Source organism: Megachile rotundata, chromosome 1, assembly GCF_050947335.1.
Source record: "Megachile rotundata isolate GNS110a chromosome 1, iyMegRotu1, whole genome shotgun sequence".
NCBI lineage: Eukaryota > Metazoa > Arthropoda > Insecta > Hymenoptera > Megachilidae > Megachile > Megachile rotundata.
Genome location: NC_134983.1, coordinates 12,018,569 through 12,045,376, shown reverse-complemented (window position 1 = coordinate 12,045,376; position 26,808 = coordinate 12,018,569). Strand labels below are relative to the sequence as shown.

Here is a 26,808-nt window from a genome sequence, read left to right as displayed (position 1 = left end):
GTTCTCAAAGGTTGAAACAACTCTACAGGGGATTGTGATTATCCTTGTCAGGATTGCAATCGTCGATGACCACTTAACGAGCTGCCGGTGGGAAATCTTTACCATGCGTACAAAGTGTCATGTAACTGTAAAAGGGTAGAGTTTGATTATATGGTGAAAAGTAGGTGGAACATATGGAATATAATTTTTTTGTAGGAGACTTGGTTTTTGGGAAAAGTCGAAAATTCATCTATACGTTTACACATCTACATATTTACACATCTACACATGTACACATCTACACATCTACACATTTACACATTTACACATTTACACATTTACACATTTACACATTTACACATTTACACATCTACACATTTACACATCTACACATCTACATATTTACACATCTACACATCTACACATTTACATACCTACACATTTACACATTTACACATTTACACGTATACACATCTATACATTTACACATCTACACAGTTAGATGTGTAGAAATGTAGAAATCCACTGATTTAGAAATGTAAATATTAAAAAATCTAGTGATTTAGAGATATATAAATCTAGAAATAAGTAGATCTACAAGTGTAAAAATCTAGAATTGTAGAAATTGAAAATGTAGAAATCTAGACATACATAAATCCAGAATTACAGAAATCTAGACACACATAAATCTAAGAAAGAGATCTGTAAACGTGTAATATCGTACGTTATGTAATAATCTGGACAGAGATCTAAGAATGTAAAAAATGTGGAAAGGTAAAAATTTAATAATGCAGAAGTCTAGACGAAATCTACAAATGTAGAGATCTAGACGTACATAAATTAAAAGATGCAAAAATGTAAAAAGATCTGTAAATACAGAAATCCATACGCAAAAATGAAAATATTAAGAGGTTTAAAACTTAAAAAACTTTCAAATTTCTGACTTTTGTGAAACTTTATCAGATTTGGAACGATGATTGAACATTTTCAAAGCGATTAACAAACATCTGCGTAATTAGCATGCATCTATGAATCCCGCGTTTCATCCGATCGGAGATTCGCATTCGAGTCAGGTTGAAGTACAATTTGCAAGATAAATGATCCGTATGCAGCCAACAGATCCACGATGAAAGATACGAGGAAATAATCGGCGATTAATCTTTCAGAGAAGTATCATTCGCTCGATAACCATATCTATCCGCTTACTTATGAGTAACGCTTATCATATCGCATTCCGCTCGGTGGTCGAACGAAACGTTTCGTTGAAATATCTATCGCGATCGTGAATCGCTGAAACACGTGGGTCGTTTACAACGACACGTGACGTATCGATATCAATCTGACACGAATCTGGAAAAATTAGTGCTTTAGATTTACGAAAAATTATAGACTATTCGTATTCGAGGAACACACGCGAGATAAACATAAAAATTGACGACAAATTCCGTGTTATTAAGATGCACGGACCTTCACGGGGTTGTTCTTAATGGAGATTTGATCGAAATCATAATTTTCTCTACAGTATCGATCTTTACATCGCCACACGGAAGTGTAATTTTTCTGCTTTGTTTATTTTTTGATAATAGTTTAAACTTCGCTTATACTTACAAACCTTAACCTCAAATAAACTGAACTACGAAAAATAAAACTAGAGTTTAGAAACCCTTATTTACTTTGCCGTTTTTCATCATGAAATTCGATTAAAAATGTTATTAAAATTTAGATTATCTGAACTGTAAGAAAGAATTAACTAAATTTACCAAAGGTACTATAATAATTAATTCATTATTACTTTGAAAATTACGCATGTTTTATTTTATTTTTGAACACGAAGTAATTTTAATGGATAACAAAATTTAATTTAAATTTTAATATGTGAAATTTAATTTAATTACAAAGTTACTTTTACATCGTGATATTTCGTAAATGTATTTCATACATCCAAAGTGAAACTAGGTGTCGATTTTATAAGTTTTAGATGCAGAATTTCATACCGGTTTAAAATATCCGTCTGAAAGAGGTAAATTAGTTAATCTAGTAAATTAGTGACTTCTCATAAATGTCTGTAAGGTGAAACGATTCGAGACATCGTAAAACTCGATGTTAACATAAACTCTGTTTCTCTTGATTTTCCATCGTATTCAGAATCTGTTGCATATATAAGTTACGAATCATATGCTATTCATGCTGTATGAATATGTTTAAATTCTGACTGAATGCACGGGAAATACTAGTAGAACGTCATATTGCATTTCATAACACGCATTAGTATGGCGAATATTTTAAGTGCAAAAATCACTGGTATTTTATCATTTATTTTCGTGTGAAACGATATCTACAAAGTTTAATCACCTTACAATTTATCGTTTATTTGCGTATAAAACGAAAATTACTTAATACTTTTACATTAATAAATAATTATTACTTAATAATTGCCAGTTCACTTTTAGTAATTTTGTATCGAGGTTCGATTAAAATTTCTCTGATCAATTTCAACGAAATATATATGCACTGCATCACTTTGGAGCTTTGGCAGAAATTGAGCTTAATTCCACTTGTGATTCGAACGTGGTTGCGGTTGCATACCCTAAGAGGCACTAGTATTAAAATTGTATTTAACATACACAACACGTAATTCTGGCAAAGATAATCCCCTAATTTTACTTGCATAGACATTCGTATTCTGAACCAAATATTATACAAACATATATAAAACTTTGCGATAGAAAAAGAAATCGGTATTATGTTAACATGAACATTACCAAATCAAATTAATAAAAGTCTTAAATTAAAACTAATATTAAATGAAAGTCTAGATACCGTGATTTCTGCAGACTAAAAGAACAATGGAAAAGAACCGACTGATCGAAGTAATTCAAAATATTCTCGACGGATTCAGTCTGAAAAGCCACGATCTCGTAGTTATGCCACCAAGTGGTCGTTTTGAAACAATGACGAAATAAGTGCTCCTCCACAACGATTGTTCGAGGTTTACGATATTTTAAGCACGTAGCCGGACGCAGTACGATTCGCGGGAAGTCAAACAACAACTCGTTCAATCGTCGGTAAAACTTCTGTTTGAGTTCCTCTTAAAACTGCCAGTTACATCGCTTCATTTTCCGCTACTTGCTTGCTACTTTGAACATTTTTCGACCGAAATCGCTCGAGATAGTGCGCTGCCGTATGATTTTTAAACGCGATTGTTAAATTGAATCAGTGCAACTGTGCTGCTGAATTAAAGAAAATAATGAAACGGGTACTTGAGATGATACGCAAAGAAAGCGGAGGAGAAAAGGAGACTTGAGAAAAATTTCAAGATATAATTCTGCACAGATACATACATTGCAATTCTGCAAGATATATTGTGCAACAATGACTGTAATTAAACAAAATACAGAGCAATGTTCCTGATAAGGTCTCCGATTAATGTTAACCTTAGACTCGCGTCGCTACTTCATATTGAATTTTATGGTTGCAAGTCTACTGTTCATTGTCACCTTCAACTTTTACATATCGCTTTCATTTCTTATTCCAGCCAAAACATTGTTAAATACATTGTTTGCTGCTTTCATAAACCCAGTTGACTCAATCTGTTAATTACAATATTTCAGCGAATCACCCTAAGGTCCTCGATTAACGTTACCATAACCTCACACTCGTATCACTCCTCCATATTGAATTTTACGATTTCAAGTCTACTGTTCAGCATCACTTTCAACTTTTACATATTGTTCCCATTTCTTATTCCAGCCAAAACATTGTTAAAAATATTGTTTGCTGCTTCCACAAACCCAGTTACCCCAATCTATTAATTAAAATATTTAATCGAAGCACCTTAAGGTCTCCGATTAACCATAACCTTATACTAACATCGTAACTCCATATTGAACTTTATACTCTTAACCGTTTTACCATCACCTTAAATGTTTATATATCACTCCCATTTTTGTCCCAAGCAAAATATTGTTAAATACGTTGTTTTGCTGCTTCCATAAACCAAATTTCAAACAACGACACGAATTACGTTACGAGGTGAACGGTAGGGTCGTCAAGGGTTCAGTAAACTTTACTGTCCGATGGAGTTTGTAGAAGCAACGATAAGCCAGCCCGAGTTCCTCGTAAATTCTTTTAGACCCTGTCGTGTGTGTCTTCAGATCGATACTCGATTCTCATAAACCGACCGAAACAGTTGTAAAATGGACGACACAGAACGACAGGACGTAAACTTGTTACAGGCGCGATTAACATCGAAAGAGCAAACGTGAAAAGTTTGCGAGCCACACGTTGCACGGTATTATTAATCGATTGGCCTCGACCTTTATTACTAAAAAAGAAAATGTTTCTGGATGAAAGATATACATGTGTTTGCTGCATAATTTTCATGTACATATCGGTAATTGATACGATTAGTTCTTTTTCAAATTTCAATATTTACTTCTTAATTAATTTTTTTTTGGTAAATACTTGGTAATTGGTATGGTTATATAAATGTTTATTTTGTTATTAAACCTTCTGCCGTTGGATCATTTTGACCCAGTATATTTTTATGTATACTTTCTTTTACGTAATTTTTATATGGAAACAGTGGTGCAAAAAATGCAAATTTATAATATTGGAGATGAGTCGTAAATTTGTAATAACATTTCCTTTTGAGAAATTACTGCGTATATCATCTCAAATAAAATGTGCATGTTGCTGCATTGTAGAGATTTAAATCTGAAATATTCAATAAAGAGTTATGAATTTTGAGGAGGAAAAAGAAATGTGACATCGGAAGTTGATTAAAAGATAATTGAGATTAATCCTCGAACGATGGACCTGCGAGACAATTTAAATTTAAATAAAATTTCAAACGCGAGCAGAGTTAGGCACACTTTAATCGCAGTTTTCCATTCAAGGTATGATCACTTCAATTTTCGATTTAAGCTTTTTGCGTGCTACCTCAGGTAATTACTGTGATATTAGTCGTACAGAGAGACACTAAGGTAGCTGAAATTTAAATTTCATTTTAGACATTATTCCATTTCCATTTTGTGAATTTTAGACCATTCCGTCGGATATTATTTTCCAATATGTCAAATCCTTTCGATTATAAAATCGTGCACGTAATTCGAGTTGAAGTACCATTGCATACGTTTCGTAGGTCTGGGACACGATTGACCCGATTTCACTGATCAAGGGTTAATCGAATCTTTCAGGACCTGATTTTTATTTTATTCGTCGTTATGGAACAATTATACTGTTAATCACCGATTAACATTGTACTTTTTGTGTTTACTGAAATGTAGTTTATGAAATGTTATTTAGAAATAATTTGAGAAATCATACCAATTATATCAAAGTTAGGTTAGGTAGTCTATGTATAAGTTTCTGTATTCAGAACTATGCCATTCATAGAACTATTCGTTATCTTGTAATGTCAGAGATATTTCATTAAAAATTATAAAACTGTATTTATGTATTAAAAATCAATATATCTTTATTCTAATGTGTCGCGTTCTGCCCAGACGAAATGAAACGAAGAGCAAGAAGCTAGCGTATGATCGAATGGCAATAACTTTTTAACGACTTCCATGGTTATTTGCTTTCGAATAACACGCAAAAGTTTCAAGTCACGCGGAAGAAAAACTACAAGGGCGAATACAAATTAATTCTAACGTAACTCGAGCGTTCATTTCGCGGATTCGTTAAAATCACGCCTGCTTAAGTATAGCTTTCCTCTATTTTTCAGTGCTGTTTCGCCTTAGAGCACTTCGTGAATCGTTAACCTAGATAATCACAATTCTATTGATGTTCGATTCGCGCAGGAAAGTATTGCATTAGGTGCATACAAGAATAATGGCGGTTTTATTACCATAAATTGGCAGGTTATGTTTATAATAATATTTTTAATGGCATATTAAAACTGTGGAGTAGTAATAGTTATAGTGCAATTGCAAACTGAAATTAATCTGGAGAAATATCGTTTCTCTTTGATTAGCTACTTCAGTTAATAATTCATAAATTATTTATATTCTTTTAAAACTTGATAACTAATGGACATTATAAATTGTTATGATATTCATACTTAATATATATACTTGTCATGTTTTCGACTATTGAAGTTTATGAAGTTTTAAATTTCTAAATTACAAAGTGCAGGAATTTGTGCAGTTGTAAATTTTTTAATTGAAAAATCTACTGATTTGAAAATTCCTACATTTTTATTTGAAAATATGAAATTTAAAGTTTCTGAATTTTTAAGTTTATTGTTTTCAAAATTAAAAAATTCCCTTTGAAAATTTCAAAAGGTACCTTTTCTCCAGCATTCACCATTCACCGTAAATTGTAAAGTCGCGAAAAATGCCTGACCCATTAAGCACATTAAATAGCAGAAAAAGAAATATCTGAAAACAATTTTTACAGCCAGTGGTAGTACCAACTTAAGCCATTTATTTTACACATACGCAAAAATCCAACGAAAGAAGTATTTCTCACTCGATCAAATTAGATCAAATTAAATTTCTTTGTAACGACATCGTTTTCATAGCGAAAGGTTTCACACAATTACACCGCGAAGCCGTGGATAACGATCTAAGCTTGATTCTCGTAGCACCGAAGAAACACGCTCGTTAAAATTTGCCAAAGAATACTCGCACGTGGTTTTCGAAAATGGAGACCGCTCGCTGTTTCGCTCAACGCGCGTTTTTCCTATCCAATGAAAGAGCCGCATCTTTTTTCTCTTCAGAATAACGATAGAAGGGCTCACCTGGAACTACGTGAAAAGCAGCCTCGGCGAAAGAAACGAACGACCCATTCAAGCATGAGGTCTCTTTGAAAACTGACTATACCGTTCCTACGTCCAATGTCCACGCTTTGAAACGCGAATTTTCTGCACAAATTTTTGTGATATACGTGATTATTGATCTTTGGGGACTCGAACGAATATCTAAAGCCATTATCGGAAAATTCTTTTTTGTGCAATTTTAAAAGTGACTAATTTACCGATATTCTCTTTTAGAAATCACTTAATTTTTATTAATACAACTTTTCCATAAATTAATAAGAATAAATTGAAATATATAAATAAATTGAACTGTAGTTTTAGTACGAAGAGCTTTTTTAACATTTGAACAAGTGATATTTAATTGAAAAATTGATTACCATGTTTTGATTGTTCCAAAGGTTTTTCTTGTTTACAAAATCGTATCGGAATACCCTATGAATTCCTGGAGCACTTTATTCCGCCCAACTTTTGAATGGAACAGTTCCAAGTCTCACATTTGTCACTCAATGCTGGCTTCCAAGCAAGTTCGGAGTTATAGATTGGGAAACAGATGCTAGGATTTTATTTTTATCCTAGCAAACATCAGGCAATATGAAACTTTAGTTTCGTGTAGGAATATCGGAAGAAATTTGTTAAATTAAAGTTGGTATGCATATATTCAAAATTGACTCATTCTACATACAAAAAATTTTCTTTTGCTGCATATTTAACAACATTAACAACTTTTCCTTATTATCATGTAACTTCCAGTGAATATTTAAATACGAAAGCAATTCCCAATTTCTTAACATAATAACAATAAGCTTGAAGTTCCATAACAAAACCAAATTTAAACGTTTATATTAAATTGTCATTTCTCTTTTGTGACAACAGCAACTTCGGGGCTATATCATATATTATAATATACACAGAAACAGTTTTCAATTTTGTTCATTGCATTATAATATTAAATCTGACGGCAGTCATCAGTGACCCCCATATCAGGCGACGTGTTAAACGGCACGTTCTTTTCGTGCTGCTTAACCGAGCGAATTGTTTCGGAAACGACCCAACCAGTCAGAAAATGAGAAAAGGAAAAGCTTGACGTTGGTCGTTTTATTTCGCGTTTCGGGGTAGCAAAAATCTCGTGGCAGATTGAAAGGTTTGCTCCTTCGTAGCCGAGAAATGAAATGCACCGAGTGTACGGCTGGATCATTCCCAAGTTGGATCAATTGTTGTAAGACTACGATGGCGGTCCACTAGCCAAATCTTTTTCAGCCGTGTCTGTATTCTTCCAGCGAAATCGATTCGTAAGAGAATTTTCCGATACGCTGCTTGCTCCATTAGTTGATTCGTGATTTCTCATTCCTCTAGCCACAAATTGGACGGCGATCTCCGTGTCTGGTTTAAACAGAAAAATCATGAGGCCTCGTGTAACGAATGAGAAAATAAATCCGAAGACTAATTTGCTCGGTGTATCGGAGATTGATTAATAATTAAGAGTTATCAAATTTAAAATTTGTTTCATTGAAATAACATACGATTAACAAAATGAAAATAAAAATATCGAATGTTTTAGGAATTCAAAGTCCGCTAAAAAAATAAGAATAATGTATTACTGTTGAATTTCCCTTATTTTAGGAAGTTTTAAAAGTTCGTTAGTTCCGTTACCGAATTACTGGCAGAATTCCGTTAACACAATTTTGTGGGACTTTGTAGCGTTAAACTTTTAACTGAGAACATATTTATCTCCCGTACTTTGAAAGTTGCATGCGAAAAAGTGAGAGTGTCCACACGACTTTGAAGTTAATTTTCACGGGCTTATCGCGATTCAGCATGCCATGGTGAAAAGGTTAAATTGTTCAGGACAAAATTTGAACGATCTTAAAATATTTCACGAAAGAAGAAACTATAACGTTTCGAGATCTAATATTAATATCGTAAGAAGGTGTAAAGTCGTTAGATGTTCACCTTTCGTGACCAGAAAGCCGCAGTGTATTTCATGCTTTTATCTGTAATCTGTTTGGAGTAATTACGATGAAGGTTGGCATATTACGAGAAGTAATTTGCAAAAAGTGCATTGCATGCGGTAATACACGTGGAAGATAGAGAATAATCCCTGTGTATGCTCGTATCTCATGAACATCACGAAATCAGCTTTTCTTTTGATATTCCTCTATTATACGATATTTCGTTCCACATTATACATTAGCGGTAACTCCTCGTTAATTACTTTCATGCACCTGTGGCGGTTCTAAAAAAAGAAGGCGTGCATAGCAAAATCTGATGACTGCATATTTCTTCGGAGACGGAAAGAAAACAAATTGTGTTTTACGATCAATCTGATAAATAATTTACGTGTAGTTACTTAATTTAGTTCTTTGTTGAACACTTTGTCACGAGAAATTGCAGAAAAAAGAAAAATGCAGGGTATGATTAGAATTATGGTTGACTATTGTTATATTGTCATGGACGAAGCTATTTCTGGAGAAAATGTTTGTGGCTGACATATTGAGTTAGTCAAGAACTTACGACTTTCATGAAGTTGTATATTCGATAATAAAAGAAGAGAAGAAAGACAATAGTACGTGTAAAGATAGTTATACAAAGAGTCTATAAATTAGTCCATAAATTGCAATGTCAATTTAAAGATAATTTTTTGACAAAAATATTTTCATTGTAATATCTTAAAATCTTTAACCAACACGTTGAGGGTATTTTAAAAATATTTTCTACTAAGTCCTCCAAGATTACGATATAATTTATGCCGCCCTTTTCTTGTCTTTACACAACATTTGTCAAATATCAAGAAGCATTCTTCGCAAGAGGCGCCCGTTTGACAGACTCAGCCACTTTCATCCACAGACCATGTTTTATTCATTACAACATGATTGATAACCTAAGCTCAAAGACGTTGATCCTAGAAGGGCTTATTGTTATCTTAGCTCCTTGCAATGCTGTTATTCTTTAATGGGGAAAATCCTAATCTTAAATTGTAATCTGAGGATCAGTCAAGGGCAAAATTGACAAATAATTTACTTATTTAACAAGTGTATCCTTTTAATGAAGAGATTGAAATCGCAATACATCTTTGATAAATAGATTTGTATGATCTTTATTTTCGTTCAAGCGAAAGTTTTGTTCTTCGAATGCAACGAATGTTTATCGTAACTGAGCGCGGTCGGTTAAGGTGACCTTATTGCACAATGAGAGTCACAGCTAAAATTAATATTGCAAATTAGTGGATTACAACATTAATGTGGATGCATTCGTTTACGGAGGGATTTGGCTTATGTGATACGATTTCTTTGTATTTTGTTTCAGTGGAAGAAGGTGATGGCCCGTACCACGCGCTCGCGACGAAAAATGGCGAATACGACTGATGCCCCCTCGCCTGCGAGCAGCCTTTTGTCGTCCACAACGACGACCCCGTTCACCAGCCCGACATCGACAACCTACTCCACCGAGGGCTATACCTTCAATTACAGCGGCTTGTCCAGTCTAGGTGGCTACTCGTTGGAGGACTTGAATTACACGGAACTATGGGTGGACGTATGGAACAGCACCGAGGCTAGTAACGTGACCGAGAGGTTAAATGCCACTGTACTGTCATCAGGAGGAGGCTACTGCGATGAATGGGAGGCGGCACAGCATAAACTCTTTCAGGTGAGCTTTACATCGAATTCTAGATACACCTATATAAAACAGTTGTTCAAGAATAGCTACAATAGTTACGGTGTATACCGTTTATGCTACTAATAGGATTAGCAGTATCACGAGCTATAGAATAGAAAATAATGTGCTAAGTCGATATGAATGGTTTAGTCGATAGGATTGTGTTTATTAGGTATAACAAGTAGAGGTATTACGTATAACCATTGTTACATCGTTACGTAGTACGTTACGTGTTTTGGATTTTATAGCTTAATTGAAACAATGTAGAGTAGCATACGTGAGGTCAGGTAAAAATAATTATGCGGAGAGTGGAAACCATTGTTCAACGTCGTTAATAAATACACACTTCTATAACTCTTCCTTCTTGTAATATAAAGTGTAGTCTCGCTACATAATTCTGAATGGCATACGAAGAGAACACTCTCCAAAATTATATAAAATTTCCTAATCTTACCAAATAAATTTTCCTCAGCTAAATCCTCAAATTACAAAATTTCCGGATTCCAAAATTTCACATTCTTGAACATGAAAGTCTGCAAAACCGTAGAATCTGAACCTTTGAATATTCCAAACTTATTAAGTATTCTGAACGTACAAGAAAATTTGTGACCTTCAAAATCAGACTCGCACCGAATACCGACAGCGACGATTTGCGAAAGATAGCTGGTTCATGAAACAGAGCCATGTAGCGAGACTGCAGTGTAAATTCAAATTTTCTGTTCGTGGAAAGGAACGATGTCCCTGAAGGCAAATTCTCACGAGGGAATTGTTTCGATTTGCCTTTTATCAGGCGGCGAATCTGTTCTTCGCGGCGGCGTTCCTAGTGCCACGTTCTTTCAAAGCCTCGGTTCTGGCTCTTCGCACGTTTCTCACGGCCGGCTTCATGTTGGCCGCCCTATGGGCTGGCATCACCATATGTGCACTGGACGCCATGCTATGGTGCCTGGCCCTCGGCCTTCTGAACGGTATTCACTCGCTCATACTCGCCTGTCGATTTCTACCGCCTGCTCTCAGCCCGGAGCTGGCTGAGCTCTATCTGAAACTCTTCAAGCCCTACAAGGTCAGCAAGAAGCACTTCCAGGAACTGGCCAAGGAGGCGAGGATATTGAAGCTGGATTCTGGTCAGACGTACGCGACGGAAGGCGTCACGCCCGCCGACGAACGATTATCGATACTCTTGCGTGGCAAGTGAGTATTACGCGGTTCCGTTCCCCCTCGGTAATAAATGTGGAATCGATAGAAGAACGCGCTCGAAAACAGCTTTCGTAGTCAATTTTTTCTTGCAACATATTTTCCGCCTTTCTCGTGCTTTATGAAATATTTAGAAACCAGAGCGAAAACATTTATTTTAGATTTATAAGAGTGTAGATACTGCGGCTAGATTTTTAGAATCAAATTCCTTTGGGCCGATTTTTGTCACGGTTTCAATAGCATGTGCACTCGTCTATTCGGTTTAATACAACAGTGAGTTTCAACTAATTTTATCGTGCTATATAAAAAATTGAATATTAATTCGAAAAATTTTAGTTGAACTTTGAAGCACCTTCGACTTGAATGCTCTAGTTATTTTATTGCACCAAGTGTTCCGGACAACTGGGTCAACCTATAACTCTAAAACAGTAGAAAATAGAACAAAAGATTCGTTAAGCAAAATTAGTCGTTAATGTGCATGGTAATTATTTTGTCACTTAGAAACTATGGCAGGAAAATAAAAACTGCAGTATTGTTACATCTGTTACTTTATTTAAGAAGTTGTAAATTAGAATTTCTAGAAAGTGAAATTTACTGTGTGTGTATGATGTGTGTGATATGATACTGTTTTGTTTTATATTTTTGTTTTATATACTCTATTTTGCTTTTAACTTAACAGAAAACAGTAGTTTAGTATGCACGGATTAAATATAATTATGAATGTTATTAATACATGTTCAATAGAATGATTGATCAAACCATAATCGAACCGTAGAATAATTAATCGAACAGCTTTATTCAATATTTGTTCGTCCAATCTATTCCAGGAACATCACTGAATTGATCAGTTTTTTAAATATCTTTTCTTTGATTGCATCGAATTTCAATTTAACGTGTTCATCAAAAAAAACTCTATCAATTCCGTGAGCTCTTGAAAATCTATTCAAAGATCGATTGAATTACGTTGTGCAGCAACGGTGAAAGCTCGATCTCCTAGCTCGTTTTAGAACGATCGAACACCGGCAAATTTACGCAAAGCTATTCGACATCGATGCTTTAGACCAAGTTCAACTTCCTTGCTCGCGTTTCGTCGGATATCGCGCGTATCCTGTTTACATTTCCGCACGAAAACCGCGAGTGCAAACACGCTTCGCTTCTGTTAGCTTGATGTAACGCACGAATACATTAAAATTGTCGAGAATCTTGGCATCGACATAATTTCGCTAACATTTAGTACGATATTGCATAACGACACAAGATACTTTTCGGAAGGTTTGTATTGGAACACTTATTTACAAACTCAAGGCTCATTTTATAAGGGTAGTATTATATTTCTATAAGCATAATTTTTATATTTCATCAAATGCACGAGAAGTGTATTGTTAAATTATCATTTTAACCCTTTGTGCTCCTTTTACCTACCAAATCAAGAAGCAGGTTCTCGATAAAATGTATTGCAACAGCACAGAGTATGTGGCAAATATACTTTTCGTTTATCATAAGCAGATAAAATATATACATATATTCAGACAATGTATTCACCGGAATTATTTATAAGATCCAAGAGAAATGTAATGTCAAGCCTCGCAGGAGTGCAAAGGTTAAATTGATGAGCAAAAATAAATCTGTGTTGAGAGTCACTGGGTCTGCAATAAAGAAAAGCCTTAACTCTCCAAAATCAATGGACCTTTTATACCTAAAGGTCAATTGTGCAAATACATCGTAGACCCAGAACGTTACTTTTCCTCAGTGCGTTAGTTTTTTCATGCGTTTTAGAAAAGTCTTTCACACCTAGTTTGATCCTTGAACCGTGCAAAATTCGTGCAGACTCCCTCCAAGATAAATTCAATCGCTTTGAAGATATTAAGTTTCTACTTAATTTTAAATAAATAACCACCCCGTATGTTTCATACACGAGTCTTTAGTGTATGTAACCTAGCGTGTATAAAGTAACTGATTCGACGATTCGTTGTGTGGAGTCCAGGCTGAAGGTGACATGCGACGGGACGCATTTGCACCACATCAAAGCTTATCAGTTCGTCGACTCGCCTGAATGGGAGGCCACGCACGAGAACATCGACGACGTCTTCCAGGTGACGATCCGCGCCGAGGAGTCGAGCACGTACATCTGTTGGACGAGGCTGAAGTTGCTCAGGGTACTCAGGCATAGGCCGCTACTGAAGGTCGTCCTCAACACCCTCATCGGTAAGGACATTACGTCCAAGTTGTACGCCCTTAACGAGCAGCTCGCTGGTGTCGCCGCGGCCAGTGAGACAACCACGTCGAATCCTTACAGGGGCGTCGCGAGAAGTCTTAGCGTCGACGCTGTAAACACTGAAACTGCCGGAAGAGTACGCTCAACGACGTGGAAGGCACAAAGGAGGCATAGTAACCCGCGCAGCGACAGTAAGTTTCATTGTACCTTTGATGATCGTCGGAACAATCGTTAGGCTGCCCTCTTAAAGCCGCGTCTGAGAGCAAAGGCTGTTAACTATCAAACCGAGTCAATTTGTTCTCTTGGGAAGCATGACTGAACTCAAAGCATTTGAACGTGGAATAGAGCTAGTTTCCTTCTTTCTGGGTAAATTGATGTCAGGTACTCTGAGCAAATCAAATTTTCTTAGAAACAAGGCAAGGAGGATGAGGAACCGTTCATTGATTATCAGAGATTTTTGAATATTTGAAAATTCAAGAATGGATTAAGAATTTTGGGGTAAATGGGGACCTTGCGATTTGAGGATTTTTTGAGGGTCTGCAGATGGAGGAACCTAGGGATTTGACACAGAAATTTTGATATAGGTATTTGATAATTTGGGGATATTAGGGCCTAAGAACTTGAAGATCAGGTTTTGATCTCAGACGCGACAGTATTTTATGTGTACATAATATAATAATTTTTGAGTCCTTACTAAATTTCATTAGCACAGTCTAATTACAGTAATGTTTAAATCAGTTACCAAATTAATAAAATGAATGCAGTGTACGTAAATAATTAACGGTAGCTAACGCAGCGAAAACTTTCCGGAATTCAGCACATGATCATTAATATTACTAATTAATTAACTGACTAATACGATTAAAAGTAATCCGAGCAATAGCTTCGTAATAACGCAAATTCGTATCGACCGTACAGAATGAAAGCTCAACTTCCATAAAAACGATCGCAAACATAAAATTTCCCAGAAGAAATTTCCAACCGGTCTACGTTTGTTCTTTCGAGGCAACTACCCTAATTCAAACTTCATTTCCCAAAGTAGAAATACTCGTAATCATACTTATCAGTTTCTCAAGAAAGCTCGGTGTTTTCTTTCCTTTTTAAAGTAAAAATTATCGACTTTCCAATACGATCCCAAGATAATCAAACTTTTTCTCGATATCAAACTAATAATACACGAGTACACCTTTTTACAGCCTTGACAATTTGACGACCGGACGTTTTATAGCATCTTATTATTTTATATCTTTGTTAGGTTAGGTTAGTACTAACAGCTATACGTTTGCAATATACATAGTTCAATCTCGAACATTCATGATAGGTTTGGATTAGTTCGAATTGACTTTAGATTAGGTTTCGGTAGAATTCGGTCTACGCTCACTCATTTACTTCGATTAATTGAAGTAGACCAACTCTGATAACCTTTCGAAACGAAACTATTATCACGGAATAATTGAAATTAAATACAAACTCATCTACTTCGATTCTACAGCTCTTAAAAATCTAAACTAATAATTTCTCGTCATAAATATCCTAATACTTTCACATAAACGAGCTGCATCCAACAAATGTATCATTCCATTAAAATGTACAATCCCATTAAAAAAACACGTTCATATTTCCTCTACCTCTTCGTATTTCATCCTAGAAGAAAGTAGTCTCCAGCAGAAAATTTTTTCCCGAAATCACATAACTCAATTTTCTAAGATTTGCGAGTGGGATTTAAATGGAACATGCTGTGAACAGTTCAGCTAACCACTCGAACGGTAAAACGATCCTCGGCGAAACACGAAGCGAAGTGGATCGATATCGAATAGCAATTAGGCGAGATTGATCCAGGGTCAAAATGTACTGTCCGCAGGGAGTTCACCGTCACGGTACTCGCACCAGTACTGGGCGCCCGTGGTGGCAAATCATTTCCCGCCGACTTCGCCGTTCACCCAGGGTCAGAACCTCGGGTATTCGTTACTGCCTCAGGGTGTTCAGTTTTCACCACCACCACGTGCACCCCTCCTGTCGCATCAGCCGTTGACACGGCAGCGTAGCGGCGATTACACCCTGCTACCTCAGACACCGAAGCTCGAGAGGAAACGCTCGAAAAAGGGGACAAGGGAGGTGAGTACCATCCTCTCGCGTTCAACTGTGCCGCTTTTATTCCCTAAATGAAACGCTCGAGAGACAGACGAGACAATTACGTGAAGCTTGTTGCATGAAACGATCATAGAGTTTAATTTTCAACTTCGTTTTTGGCGGAACTCACGCGAACATAAACGAGGACCACCTTCTGCACCTTTGGTGAAATTTTATCGAATGCATATATCGGTTATTGAAATTAGTTTCGAATCTGAAATTCAAATACTTATTGGCGGATCTGTGATATACATATTCGGTGCGTTTAATTGAAATTTGGAAGGAAGATATCTCTTTTTGACGTTTAATCAACAAATTCGTTGGTTAACGATGTTCGAATGTCGGTGCAGATGAAACTTATGCATTTGTATTTTTGCCAGTTACAACAATTCGCGAAAACCAAGTTTTGGAGTGGGTTGAACCAATGAGATTTATTAATGGAACATCAAGTTTGATGAAATGTCTTTCATTTACAAACATAGAAATTTGATATTTGGTTAAGGATTCAAAGTTGAACATTTGGAATTTCCGACTTAAAGAATTTAAAATGATGATTCGAAAATGTATAAATTTGTGAAGTAGAGAATTTCAGAATCTATGAGAGAGTTTTTAGAAGAAGAATGATAAAGAAAAAATTTGAAAGAAAGAATGTCACAACTACTGTCGTGACCTCGACACGTGACAAACTTTAGTTGTTTAAAGTTTCAAGTTTATTTGGCTCTAGTCCCGACTGGTTTAGATAGTAAAGCAAGTAAATTTCTTATGAATTCACTGACATCTTTCCCGTAACTCACAGTACTATACGTCTGTTGCGAGAAAAATTCCTTAAATATTTAATGGGACAGCATTGGATGTCACATGCTCGCGTTCGTAGAAGTTAGAACTTATATTTCTTGTTCACGAATAATTTGACGTTGACAATTTAGGAAAAATGTTCTTATCGATCGCTGAAACTTTTACAAAATTAATCTTTGAATAATGTATGAATACAAAATTATTTTCAATCCGTTTCAAATTAAATTACAAAAATTTTATTTCAAAAATAAAATGGTGTAGTCAGGAATCACCTTAAAAATAATTAATTTGTTAAACAATTATGTTGCAAAATAACTTTCTGTTTGAAACTATCAGAAATAACGCTCGGCTTAAAACTTTCCATGCCGTGTATTTTTTACTTTCTCTGAAAATCGTCTAAAATTTTCAAAAGCCTCTACCGGAACACCCGGAAAATAATTTATATTCCGTCCACTAGCCACTTCTCGATTATTCAAAAGTTTCTGTACGATGCCGTTTGACACTTAAAACTTTCTAGGGCAGTCGTTCATTATTTCCCATTTTCCTATAAAAGATTTAACAAACTCGGAGATACCGGTTTCACAAAAAAGAAAGAGAAGGAAAAGGAAAAACTTTGACGACACGGTTATTCAATAGCTCGTGCGGCTTTCAAACGTATCTGGGGCTTTTGTTTACCTCGTTCTCGCAGATTGTCGTGCAGAGATTTTCATCCGTTTCTTTTCCTTCTGTTCGTCGATGATTAAGTATCCCCAAAGCGAGCATGCTCTTTCTTTTGCGGGAGTCCGTGCAAAACGAACGGTTCGAAGCCAAGAACAAGCTGCGTCCACGTTGAAACCAGCTCGAGACATAAATCGCGACAAGAGGAAAAAGCACGGCGAATATATCGCTGCAGAAAAACTCAATTACCGCGCGTACTCGAGCCAGAAAAGTGAACCGATATTGAGTTAGCGTCGGTTCGCTTCACCATCCTCGTCGGATGGTTTTATTCTTGAGCCTCACGCAAAAAGAAGATAACGAAGTGAACGAACAGAGAGAAAGGGGGATGCGAACTGTTGTCCACTTGTGAATGAAGCAGCTGTCGCGAGAAAAGCTAGGAAAGAGACTCTTCAAGTTACGAGTGTCAGAAAACTAACTTCTTACTAGCTGACAAATGGCACCACGTTAGATACCTTCCTCTCTTCTATCTCCTTTTCACTGCTTCTTGAACGTTCTATTAATCGACCGTTGTAATGGCGAATTCAGTTTCGAAGTTAATGAAAATGCCATTTCAAAGGGAATAAAACGAAAAGGACGTTCATATTTTTCTTGAAAAGGAAAATGGCTTCTTCAGTCAATTATCATGTCTGGTGTCTACGTCAGCTATAGTTTAGTTGAAATACATTCATAGTTGAATTTATAGTTGGACATATAGTTGACATGTACTTGAAGTACAGGAAGTTCAATTTATTTCATAAAATAAAATTTAGTAGCATACCTAGAGGCACTTAAAACCGGCCATCTTAACTGCTATTGCTGATAGTACCTCACTCTGTATATTGTCATAACGTGAAAACAACTAAAAAAAGTTAAAATTAGATACATCTACATTGAGGTACATCTGCATTGAGTAGATTATATTCAAAATTCGATTACAACGAGAGAGTCTGTTTATCACATTGGAACTATAGTGTGTGTGATATGTAAGGCAAGAGTTAATTGGGTATGAATACACAAGTTAACAGATGTATTAACTGGAATATTATTAAGTGATCTTAGGGTTAACGAGTCGATTTATAATTGTTGCAGGTGACATTTGAAACACCAGTATGACGGTCGCTTGACGGGGAAGGCCCTGCTAGCGTGCCCCTACTCTCTCTATCGCCGCAGCGTTCCGCCTAGCCCCGTCGTGAATTGATGAAATTAAAGCAGCTTCCAAGATTCGTGCTGTGAATCCCGTCGCCGCGTGGTCCGGCTCCTAATCACACGGCCTATCATCCCATCGGAGAGTGTCGTGCCCGCGTGGTCGCGTGACACCAGGACAAACACGGACGACAATCGAAAACACTCGGGCACGAGTGTCAGTGGTCTGCGAGAAGCTCGACACGATCGTGAAAAAAAAAATTAGCACCGTGTCGAACGCTCGTATTCGAATGAATAACGCGCGACGAATCAAGACCATCTTTCATATCCCGCAAGTGCTACGCCTTACGAACACGTTATACCACACGCAGAGCCACGTAACACGTGCACGTACCTAAAAATTAACCAGAGCCGTGTGTTCGCGATCGATCGTAGTGAATGGAGGGTGTATGGTGTCCCCGAGTCGTGTGTCCTGGTACACGTATGCTCTTCATCTTCTTCCTCTTTGTTTCTTCGAGAACGGCGGAGCGAAGATTCGTTAAGGAGTTTCAGACAACTACTTTTCAAAGTCTGAGGGAGAAAGGGAAGGGTAAACTGGAACGAAGTCTCTTGGCCGGCTGATGAAAGTCGAAGGAAGTCGAAGAAGGAAAACTGTTCGTAACTGGAATTAAAAGCTTCAGCGTTGGAACGAGGAACATCCGGTCGTGCCTGAACAAGACAGACAGCGAAAGAATAAAATAAAGGGGAAGAACGGAGAGGGTTGTTTTATATGCACATTCAGAAAAGTCGACGAAATGGCTCTTCCGTAATCGTTCAATCATCTTTTTCTCCTGTTCGATCGTCCCGACTAGAGTTGTCCAAAATCCTTCTCCTTTAATTGCACTTGTGAATTCGTTCTCACGTTTGCTAGTGATTTTCGATTAAGGTCGAAGCTGCGTCAGAACGACAGGCAAAACATGTTCTAATTTTTTAAACGGTGAATCAAGTGCATACTCTTAAGGAATGATTTAAACTGTCTTTTAAATTCTTATTTTATTCGATAATCGTTGTGTGCAGTTTCTCTAAAGAAAATGGCGTGAAAAGGACTTATCACTTGGGTTTTTATTACTGATATCTTTTAATTATACTAAAATTGTCGTTTTTATATTTCCCTGCGCTGGGGGCTCTATGAGGCAAGAATTTACAAATGGTTAACATTACACGTGTCTTCCCAAACTTATAATAGGAGTTCACTAAAAAGTGAATAATATGTATAAGTAAGAAAGGCCCTCTACGGAAGATTTATCTGAAAAATATCGAGATTTTACTACGTAATGTGTAATAATTTAGCGTATTAAACAATGAATTTTACATCGCCATTTTCCTTAGAAAAGTTTACCTGCACCTTCGTAAATTGACTGTGATTTTAACGGATATAATTATTAGGAACGATTAATTCTTAGGAAGAATTAAAAGGAACGCTGGACAAACGATGCAAAAAGTGACATAACGTAAAGAATATTCTGAACAGCCTCGAGGTCGGTAAATTCAAACGAAAAGTTCATTGAATTAATCGTAAATCGACGAGTTTAAAATACAGGCAAAGAATTGTAGTATTACAGATGTCCTCAAATTATTGCAACGTCGATCAAGAATTCATAATAAACATGACTCGTTCTCAATCAAATAATCGATACATTAAAATTATTACAATTCACTTCGTGCAGAAAAATTTCACTTGCTTAATAAATAACACGAGTAAAGATATTAATTCGCTGAATCGTATCGTAAATCACGTCATCCGCTGACCTTAATATCGAATAATGATTAATCATTGTCTTCCATTTGTCCTTCTATTCTCCGACTTAAGTTTCTGAATCCTTTCGCCCTCTATTTATTCCGAGTATCATAAATCAACGCATTTTTGAATTTATAAATTCTTGAATTAATTTTCTTGTAAGGTCTTTGATGTTCCATTTTTTTTTCGAATAATTCATTTTGGTAAACAGTATTGTTCATTTTTTCTGCAAAATAAATTTAGCGTGTCACGCTGCGAGATGAACGATTGCATTTCAAACGCGAGTCATTTAGTTTCCCAGCTAAAAGAGGAAGCGATTAATTTCCTTCGAGCGATCTCGACAATTCGTGCTAGCAGAAATTGGTGTGTCAACATCTGAGCTTTGATATCGATCTCGAGGACTGCTGCCAAAGAGTATGGGTAATTAAAAACAGAAAATACGGTTTGTAACGTAGATATTCAAATTATTGTTTCGATGACTAGTCTCAGATTGATGACATGAAAGTATCGCAAAATGCTACTGACTGTCAATTTAAAAATCAGATTGATATGGTTAAAAATATTTAATGAATTGAACTTGGAAAATTTTGTCAAATATTTGGAAAATTTCATAATGTTTAGTGGAAGTCGGAAAAGTTTAGAAAGTTGAAAATTTGTAAGTTTATGAATTTTGAATATATGAAAATTGAAAATGAACAAACATGAAGATGTGGATATTTACGAAAAATAGGCAATAAGAGAGTTTTGAGATTTGGAATATTTGAGATGTTTGAGAAATTTTTATTATCTGTGAACTGGAAACAAATTTGTATTAAAAATTAGACATTTTGATCAAAGTATAAGCTTCAAGTTGATGTAATAAATGTCATCTTGTGATACGTTTATGTCATCAAATTAGGTCATTAATGTTTCAAAATCTGCTACATGCAGTGTTCAAAATTTGCACTTAAAAACAGCGAAAAACCGATCATGGTCACGAAACAGTATGGTAGAAAACAACAGTAACACACGAACAAACAGGAGAAACAAATTGAACGAAAAGAAGACACGCGATGAGGGGACAGAGAAACGAGCGTAATCTCCAGACGTAAACGCAATAAGTGCTTCGTTAAAATGAGAAAAAAAACCTGCAATAAAGTGCTTCGAAAATTTCCAAAAAAAATAAAAATGAAAAAAGTAAATAAATAAAAAACGCGTAAAATAATTGTAGTTGAATTATCGAGAGGGTTAAACAGAGCAGAGAGTTATCGTTTTAAGGCGAACATTACGATTAACCAATTAAACTAAAATTGCGTCGCGAGATACGAATAGAAACCACGTAGTGACGAAAAACAAAAAAGATAAAGAAAACAATGTGTGTTTGTATGTTTCTATGTTTATATAATCCCCGCGTGTGAGAGCGTGGCCGTAGAAGATCTATAAGACGCACAAACGATTCGAAACGACAAAAGGAGAGGTCTGTGGAGAAACTAGGGGAAACCGTGACGCGATGGCGGAGGATCCGATGACACACGTGTGTTTGACGTAACGGCGATCAAGTGTTATACCGTTTGTTACGAAACGCGTTTCGTTTTCGTTTAATGAAGCTCGCTACGCGTGTGATTTGTTGATCTTGCGCTACGTTCGTCGGAAAATAGATTTTCACGGCTACGTGAAACGATGTTGTAACGTGAACGAAGCTTTTTGTACAGGAAACACGTGTTTCGGTTGACGCTGATGGGTCACTGCCGCAAAAATTGTGAACGAACAGTGGACGCTGTGAATTTAGAGACATAACAGGATGAGTGTAAGAGTTTAAGCTTCTGCTTGTGAGTATTGGGATTATTTTCATTTCTGTCTGGTGTTTTATTTAACGTCGAAATTGATTCTGTTTGAAAGAAGTTAAACCCATAGAGTATTTGGAGCTGGTGTTCTTTTTAATTACTTCGAATGATAAAAGCCTCGCTTTTATGCACAAATTGAATGTGAGGGATCGATATTTGAGAAGAGTATTTTTTGGGAGAGTTTTGAAGTTTTCAAAGAATTTGGGAATTTGGAAATTGTAATATTTGGAAATTTATGAAATTGGAAGTTTGGGAATTGGAGGCTTAGAGAATTTGGAAATTTAAGAAATTAAAATTTTGAGGATTTGACGATTTAGAAGTTTGGGGATTCGAGAAGTTTGAATTTGAGGGATTTAGAAATTTACGAATTTAGGGAAATTTGGAGATCTTACAAATTTGAACTGTTAGAAATTTAACAATTTGGAAATCTGAAAATTTGAGAATTGGGACATTTGAAGATTTCTGAATTTATGGAATTTAGGGATTTTAAAGTTTGAACAATTGGGAATTGGAGGATTTGGAAATATGAAAATTTGAGGATATAGAAATTTAAAAATGTAAAAATATGGAAATATAAAAATTTGTAAATCTATAAAGGTGTTTTGAAAACTAGCATATCAATATTTGAAAATTTGGAAACTTGAACCCTCGTAAATTTAAAAAATTAAAAATCTGAAGATTCAAAAGCGACACCCTGTCCAGACTCTACGGGTTAAATTAACCTCAAACTTGAGTCGAAAGCGAGTCAATCAAAAAATTCGATTATTTTCAGCCAACGAGGCCATTTAATTCCTTAATTTTTAAAAAAATATTATTTTCCGAATAAATAAATAGTTTATTTTGAAGTTAACCCTTATCTGGATATTTCATTCGTATTACGTAGATGAAACAAAATATATATTTTAAATAGTGCATTATACTTTTTTTTATATTAAGGATTAAATAAATTATATACACTAGTTATATTAGTCTATTCGACTCACCTTGACCGGGTAAGGGTTAATTTATCGATAAATTGCAAAAGAGAAGTATTGAGGTTAGTAATGAGTTTGAGGATGATAGTGTGATATCTTTTTCTTAATTTTCAATCATAAATTTAAATACTGTTAAAAAATTCTTCGCTATAAACATTTCTCTGAGTCCCACATTAAGATGGTGTTAACCCTTAAATCCTGTGTATATTAAAATGTAAATACATCTCACTTTTGTTGTTCCAAAAATACCTTATTTTCATCCCATAAATATAGAAAATAAATGAACACATTTATATGAATTATATTTTAACATTGATTTATGTTATTTAACTTAACATTTTAATAAAATTATTTTTTCGTCTGTACCTTATTTAACACTTCATCTTGTACATGATTAGACTTATGTACATATGAACATTGTATACATGGAAGTTTATGAAAGAATGTTACTTATGAATACCATGAAATAAGACGGGATTGAATTTATGATTGAAAATTAGAAAAATGATTAAATATTTTTATTTTATACAGAATATTAAATTGGCAACTAAATTCGCTATCTTCTTATATTTTCTTTCAGAATTGATCTTAGAAACATAAACAGCAAGTATGAACAAAATTATTCATTCAAATATTGCTTGCTTCAAAAGATTCATTTATAATATAATATTAAATAATTTCGTAGTGAAACGTATGAGAGTGCATTTAGTTGCCAGTTTAATACTTCAATTAAGTAAACTTTATATTCTGTAAATTGTACAGTGAATAATGTGATTCGATTTAATTATCAAGTTCTTGAATTTTTGAATACGTTTATTTGTATAATATTTGAAAGGGGTATGTAACAAGCAATATTTCTCGAGTGCTAAAGAGTTCACGATACAACGAAACGTAAGACAGTGACTTGAAATTGATGAACGATAGTGGTAATAATTTATATTGGTTAGATAATTGTTGTAATAGTTGGTACACGAGGCAATTGAAATTTCGTACTGTTAATTTTGTATTATGGAAGTTAACTTATTTGTAGCTTTCCTGATTATGTGTACACGGTACAGTACAAAGATCAATGAAATACATTGTTTCTTGTTAGAAGAATATTTCTCAAATTATCTTAAAACACATTTATCTTTATGGATTTATTTTCGATGACGTTTGTATATTTTGATATTTATTTTGATGTCACGATGAACCTGATCCAGAATTATTTATATTTGCTGTTATAAATCATTACGACCGTTGATTTTCATTTATTCCATCATGTTTTTAATAAAGGTTAATGATATCAAAGTCAGTAATATTAAAAATTATTTACAGTGATTTATTTATATTTTTGTTCGTTAACCCTGGAGGACACGATCAATTGATACTGGGTCATTTTTGACTCTTATTTCAATTTCTCTGCGGAGAAGAGCTGTTACAGAAATTATTTTGCTTTATTTCATGTTGGCATACTTTATAAATATATTTGCTGATACAGTTTACGTATAATACATATCATCTACATGATCAGAAAAACATGTAACTCTATCATGTAAATAATTTATTCATATTTTAACATTAATTACATTAATTTTAGTAAAGTAAACTTCGTTTAAACTACAGTTACAAACAAATATTTTTTTCTATCTAAAAATATGCTTAGATTCCTTATTGCTGTTGGTTATTAGGTGGTTCGAAAATGACTCAGTATCCAATAGACAAATTTAACCAATCCTAGAAATTACTTTTCTAATTTCTTACAACATGAGAAAATGTTTCAATAATTATTTCACAGTGTAACAAGTATTGCAATAAAGTAAGATAACACTGACAGACTAATGGTTATTTAATCGAACTAAGTTAAATTCAGACATTAGATCACTAATCCAAAATACATGTGACATACTTCATGTACGTCACTTTCATGCATTTCAAATTTAACCCATCATTGATTACGTTCATGTTACGTGCTTCCATAACAGCAATCCAAATTTTCCCAATATCACCTCAATTTTCTATCAGTCAGAAACACACGTTCTTAACCAGGTAAGTCTCTTACATAATATACTAGATGCTCCTTGAATGTGTCATAAATCTGCAGACCCAGAAAATTGTGGCGAACCCAAATCTTTTGTGTGTTGTTTTTTTATTTCTATAGGACGAGTCAGAATGATTTTCATTGCCACATAAAATGGAAAAAAATAATTTCTGTCCAGAATAATTTTGTTTAAGAAATTTTTCCTCAAGTCTCGAATTCTTTGAACTCAATCGATTGTGTGTATTAATATCCAATTTGATCGAATACATTAATTAATACATTAGTTAATTAATACAATAAGTAATTGAATAAGTTCACGAGAAATTCGGAATTTATCTTTCGTTTGATATAGCAGAAGCAATAATTCACGAAAGGATAGCAACAGAATCTTAGGAATAACAACCGCTCAACAAGTTACACATTATCCCGATTATGATTCACGTCGTTGACGCTTGTCGTTGGTTTCGAGATAAAGTAGCTTACAGCATGCAATTGATTCGCTTGGAATACCGGATATTGCCAGTCGAAGAGTTAATATTGACCCCAGTAACTAAGACGGTCGGTGTCGATGGTATCAGTAGTAGCGGACCACACTAGTCAGACACGATACCAAGCCGTCAGCTTCTAAGATAACCTTGTTGTACATCAAAATGATCGTCGCGATTATGTTTCAACGGTAACTCGAAGCCAGACAATTAATACTAACAAGAATAGCTATCATTCTCCTCTCAATTTGTCTCTGTACACTTTTGTAGAAACGCATTCTAAACTTTTTATTAGAGAAACAATTCCAAACGAAAAACACAATAGTTGTTCATACTTCTACAATTTTTTATTACTCTGCAAATATTTTTTAATCAACTGCTTTATTTTTTTGGACCAATTTAACTTTGAACAAGAAGAATATTACAAGGTGTCCCAGTTTTTTACCATTAAACTTCATTCACGCTTTCGTGAAAGAAAAACAAGAATGTAAAGTTGTGACAGTTTACAATGACAATAGACTGCTTTGTTGTTTGACATGTAGTCACTGCAGTTTTCTCTGTGTAATATTCTATAAATAAAAATAAGAAAAAATGTTTATGAATATAAACTCTTGAATGTTGTTGAAAACAATATGAAAGACAATAATTCGTATGAAGTATAGGAGAAAGCCGTCCATTATCATCCCCCGTAATGTGTTAATAAAACATTTAATGTTCGCTTAACATTCAATAGAAAATTTAATGTTTCATTCAATAAAACATTTAATGTCTATGTAATATTAGATAAAGTATTGAATGTTGATATAACATTAAAAATTGTTTATAGAACATGCTGAGACAATTATTTTTCCATCACAGCAATCCTCAGAAATCCACATTTCCCTGAAACAGCAATTGTTCGTCAAATGATCGGTTTTCCAAGCACGTCACGGCAGATCGGTGTCTGATTTCTTTCCGCGGAAAATAATCATGGTCGTTCGATTTCACGGGACGAATGGCGGGCTTAAAGGGCTAAAGGAACGTCGACACCAATTATGAATCGTGTAATGAGCGACACAGCGACAGACACACGCGTTTTACGTGTCCTGGTTCTCGGAACTCGTCGATATTGGCATGAAACCAGCTGAGCGGCGAATGTCTGGCTTGATTTTAGGCCGAGT

General features: G+C 35.0%; 1 protein-coding gene across 2 annotated transcripts in view; it reads left to right on the top strand.

The window, feature by feature from the left end:
• LOC100876351 (popeye domain-containing protein 1-like) overlaps window positions 1–25,359 on the top strand; it is an 82,071-nt gene extending 56,712 nt beyond the window's left edge. For both annotated transcript variants that reach the window (XM_076529417.1, XM_003701290.3), the window contains exons 3-7: window positions 10,049–10,390; window positions 11,190–11,587; window positions 13,575–13,996; window positions 15,667–15,920; window positions 18,516–25,359. In XM_076529417.1, coding sequence (XP_076385532.1) covers window positions 10,061–10,390; window positions 11,190–11,587; window positions 13,575–13,996; window positions 15,667–15,920; window positions 18,516–18,539 — 1,428 coding nt within the window. In that variant the 5' untranslated portion in view covers window positions 10,049–10,060 and the 3' untranslated portion in view covers window positions 18,540–25,359. The remainder of the gene's footprint in view (window positions 1–10,048; window positions 10,391–11,189; window positions 11,588–13,574; window positions 13,997–15,666; window positions 15,921–18,515) is intronic.
• Window positions 25,360–26,808: the final 1,449 nt, after the last annotated feature.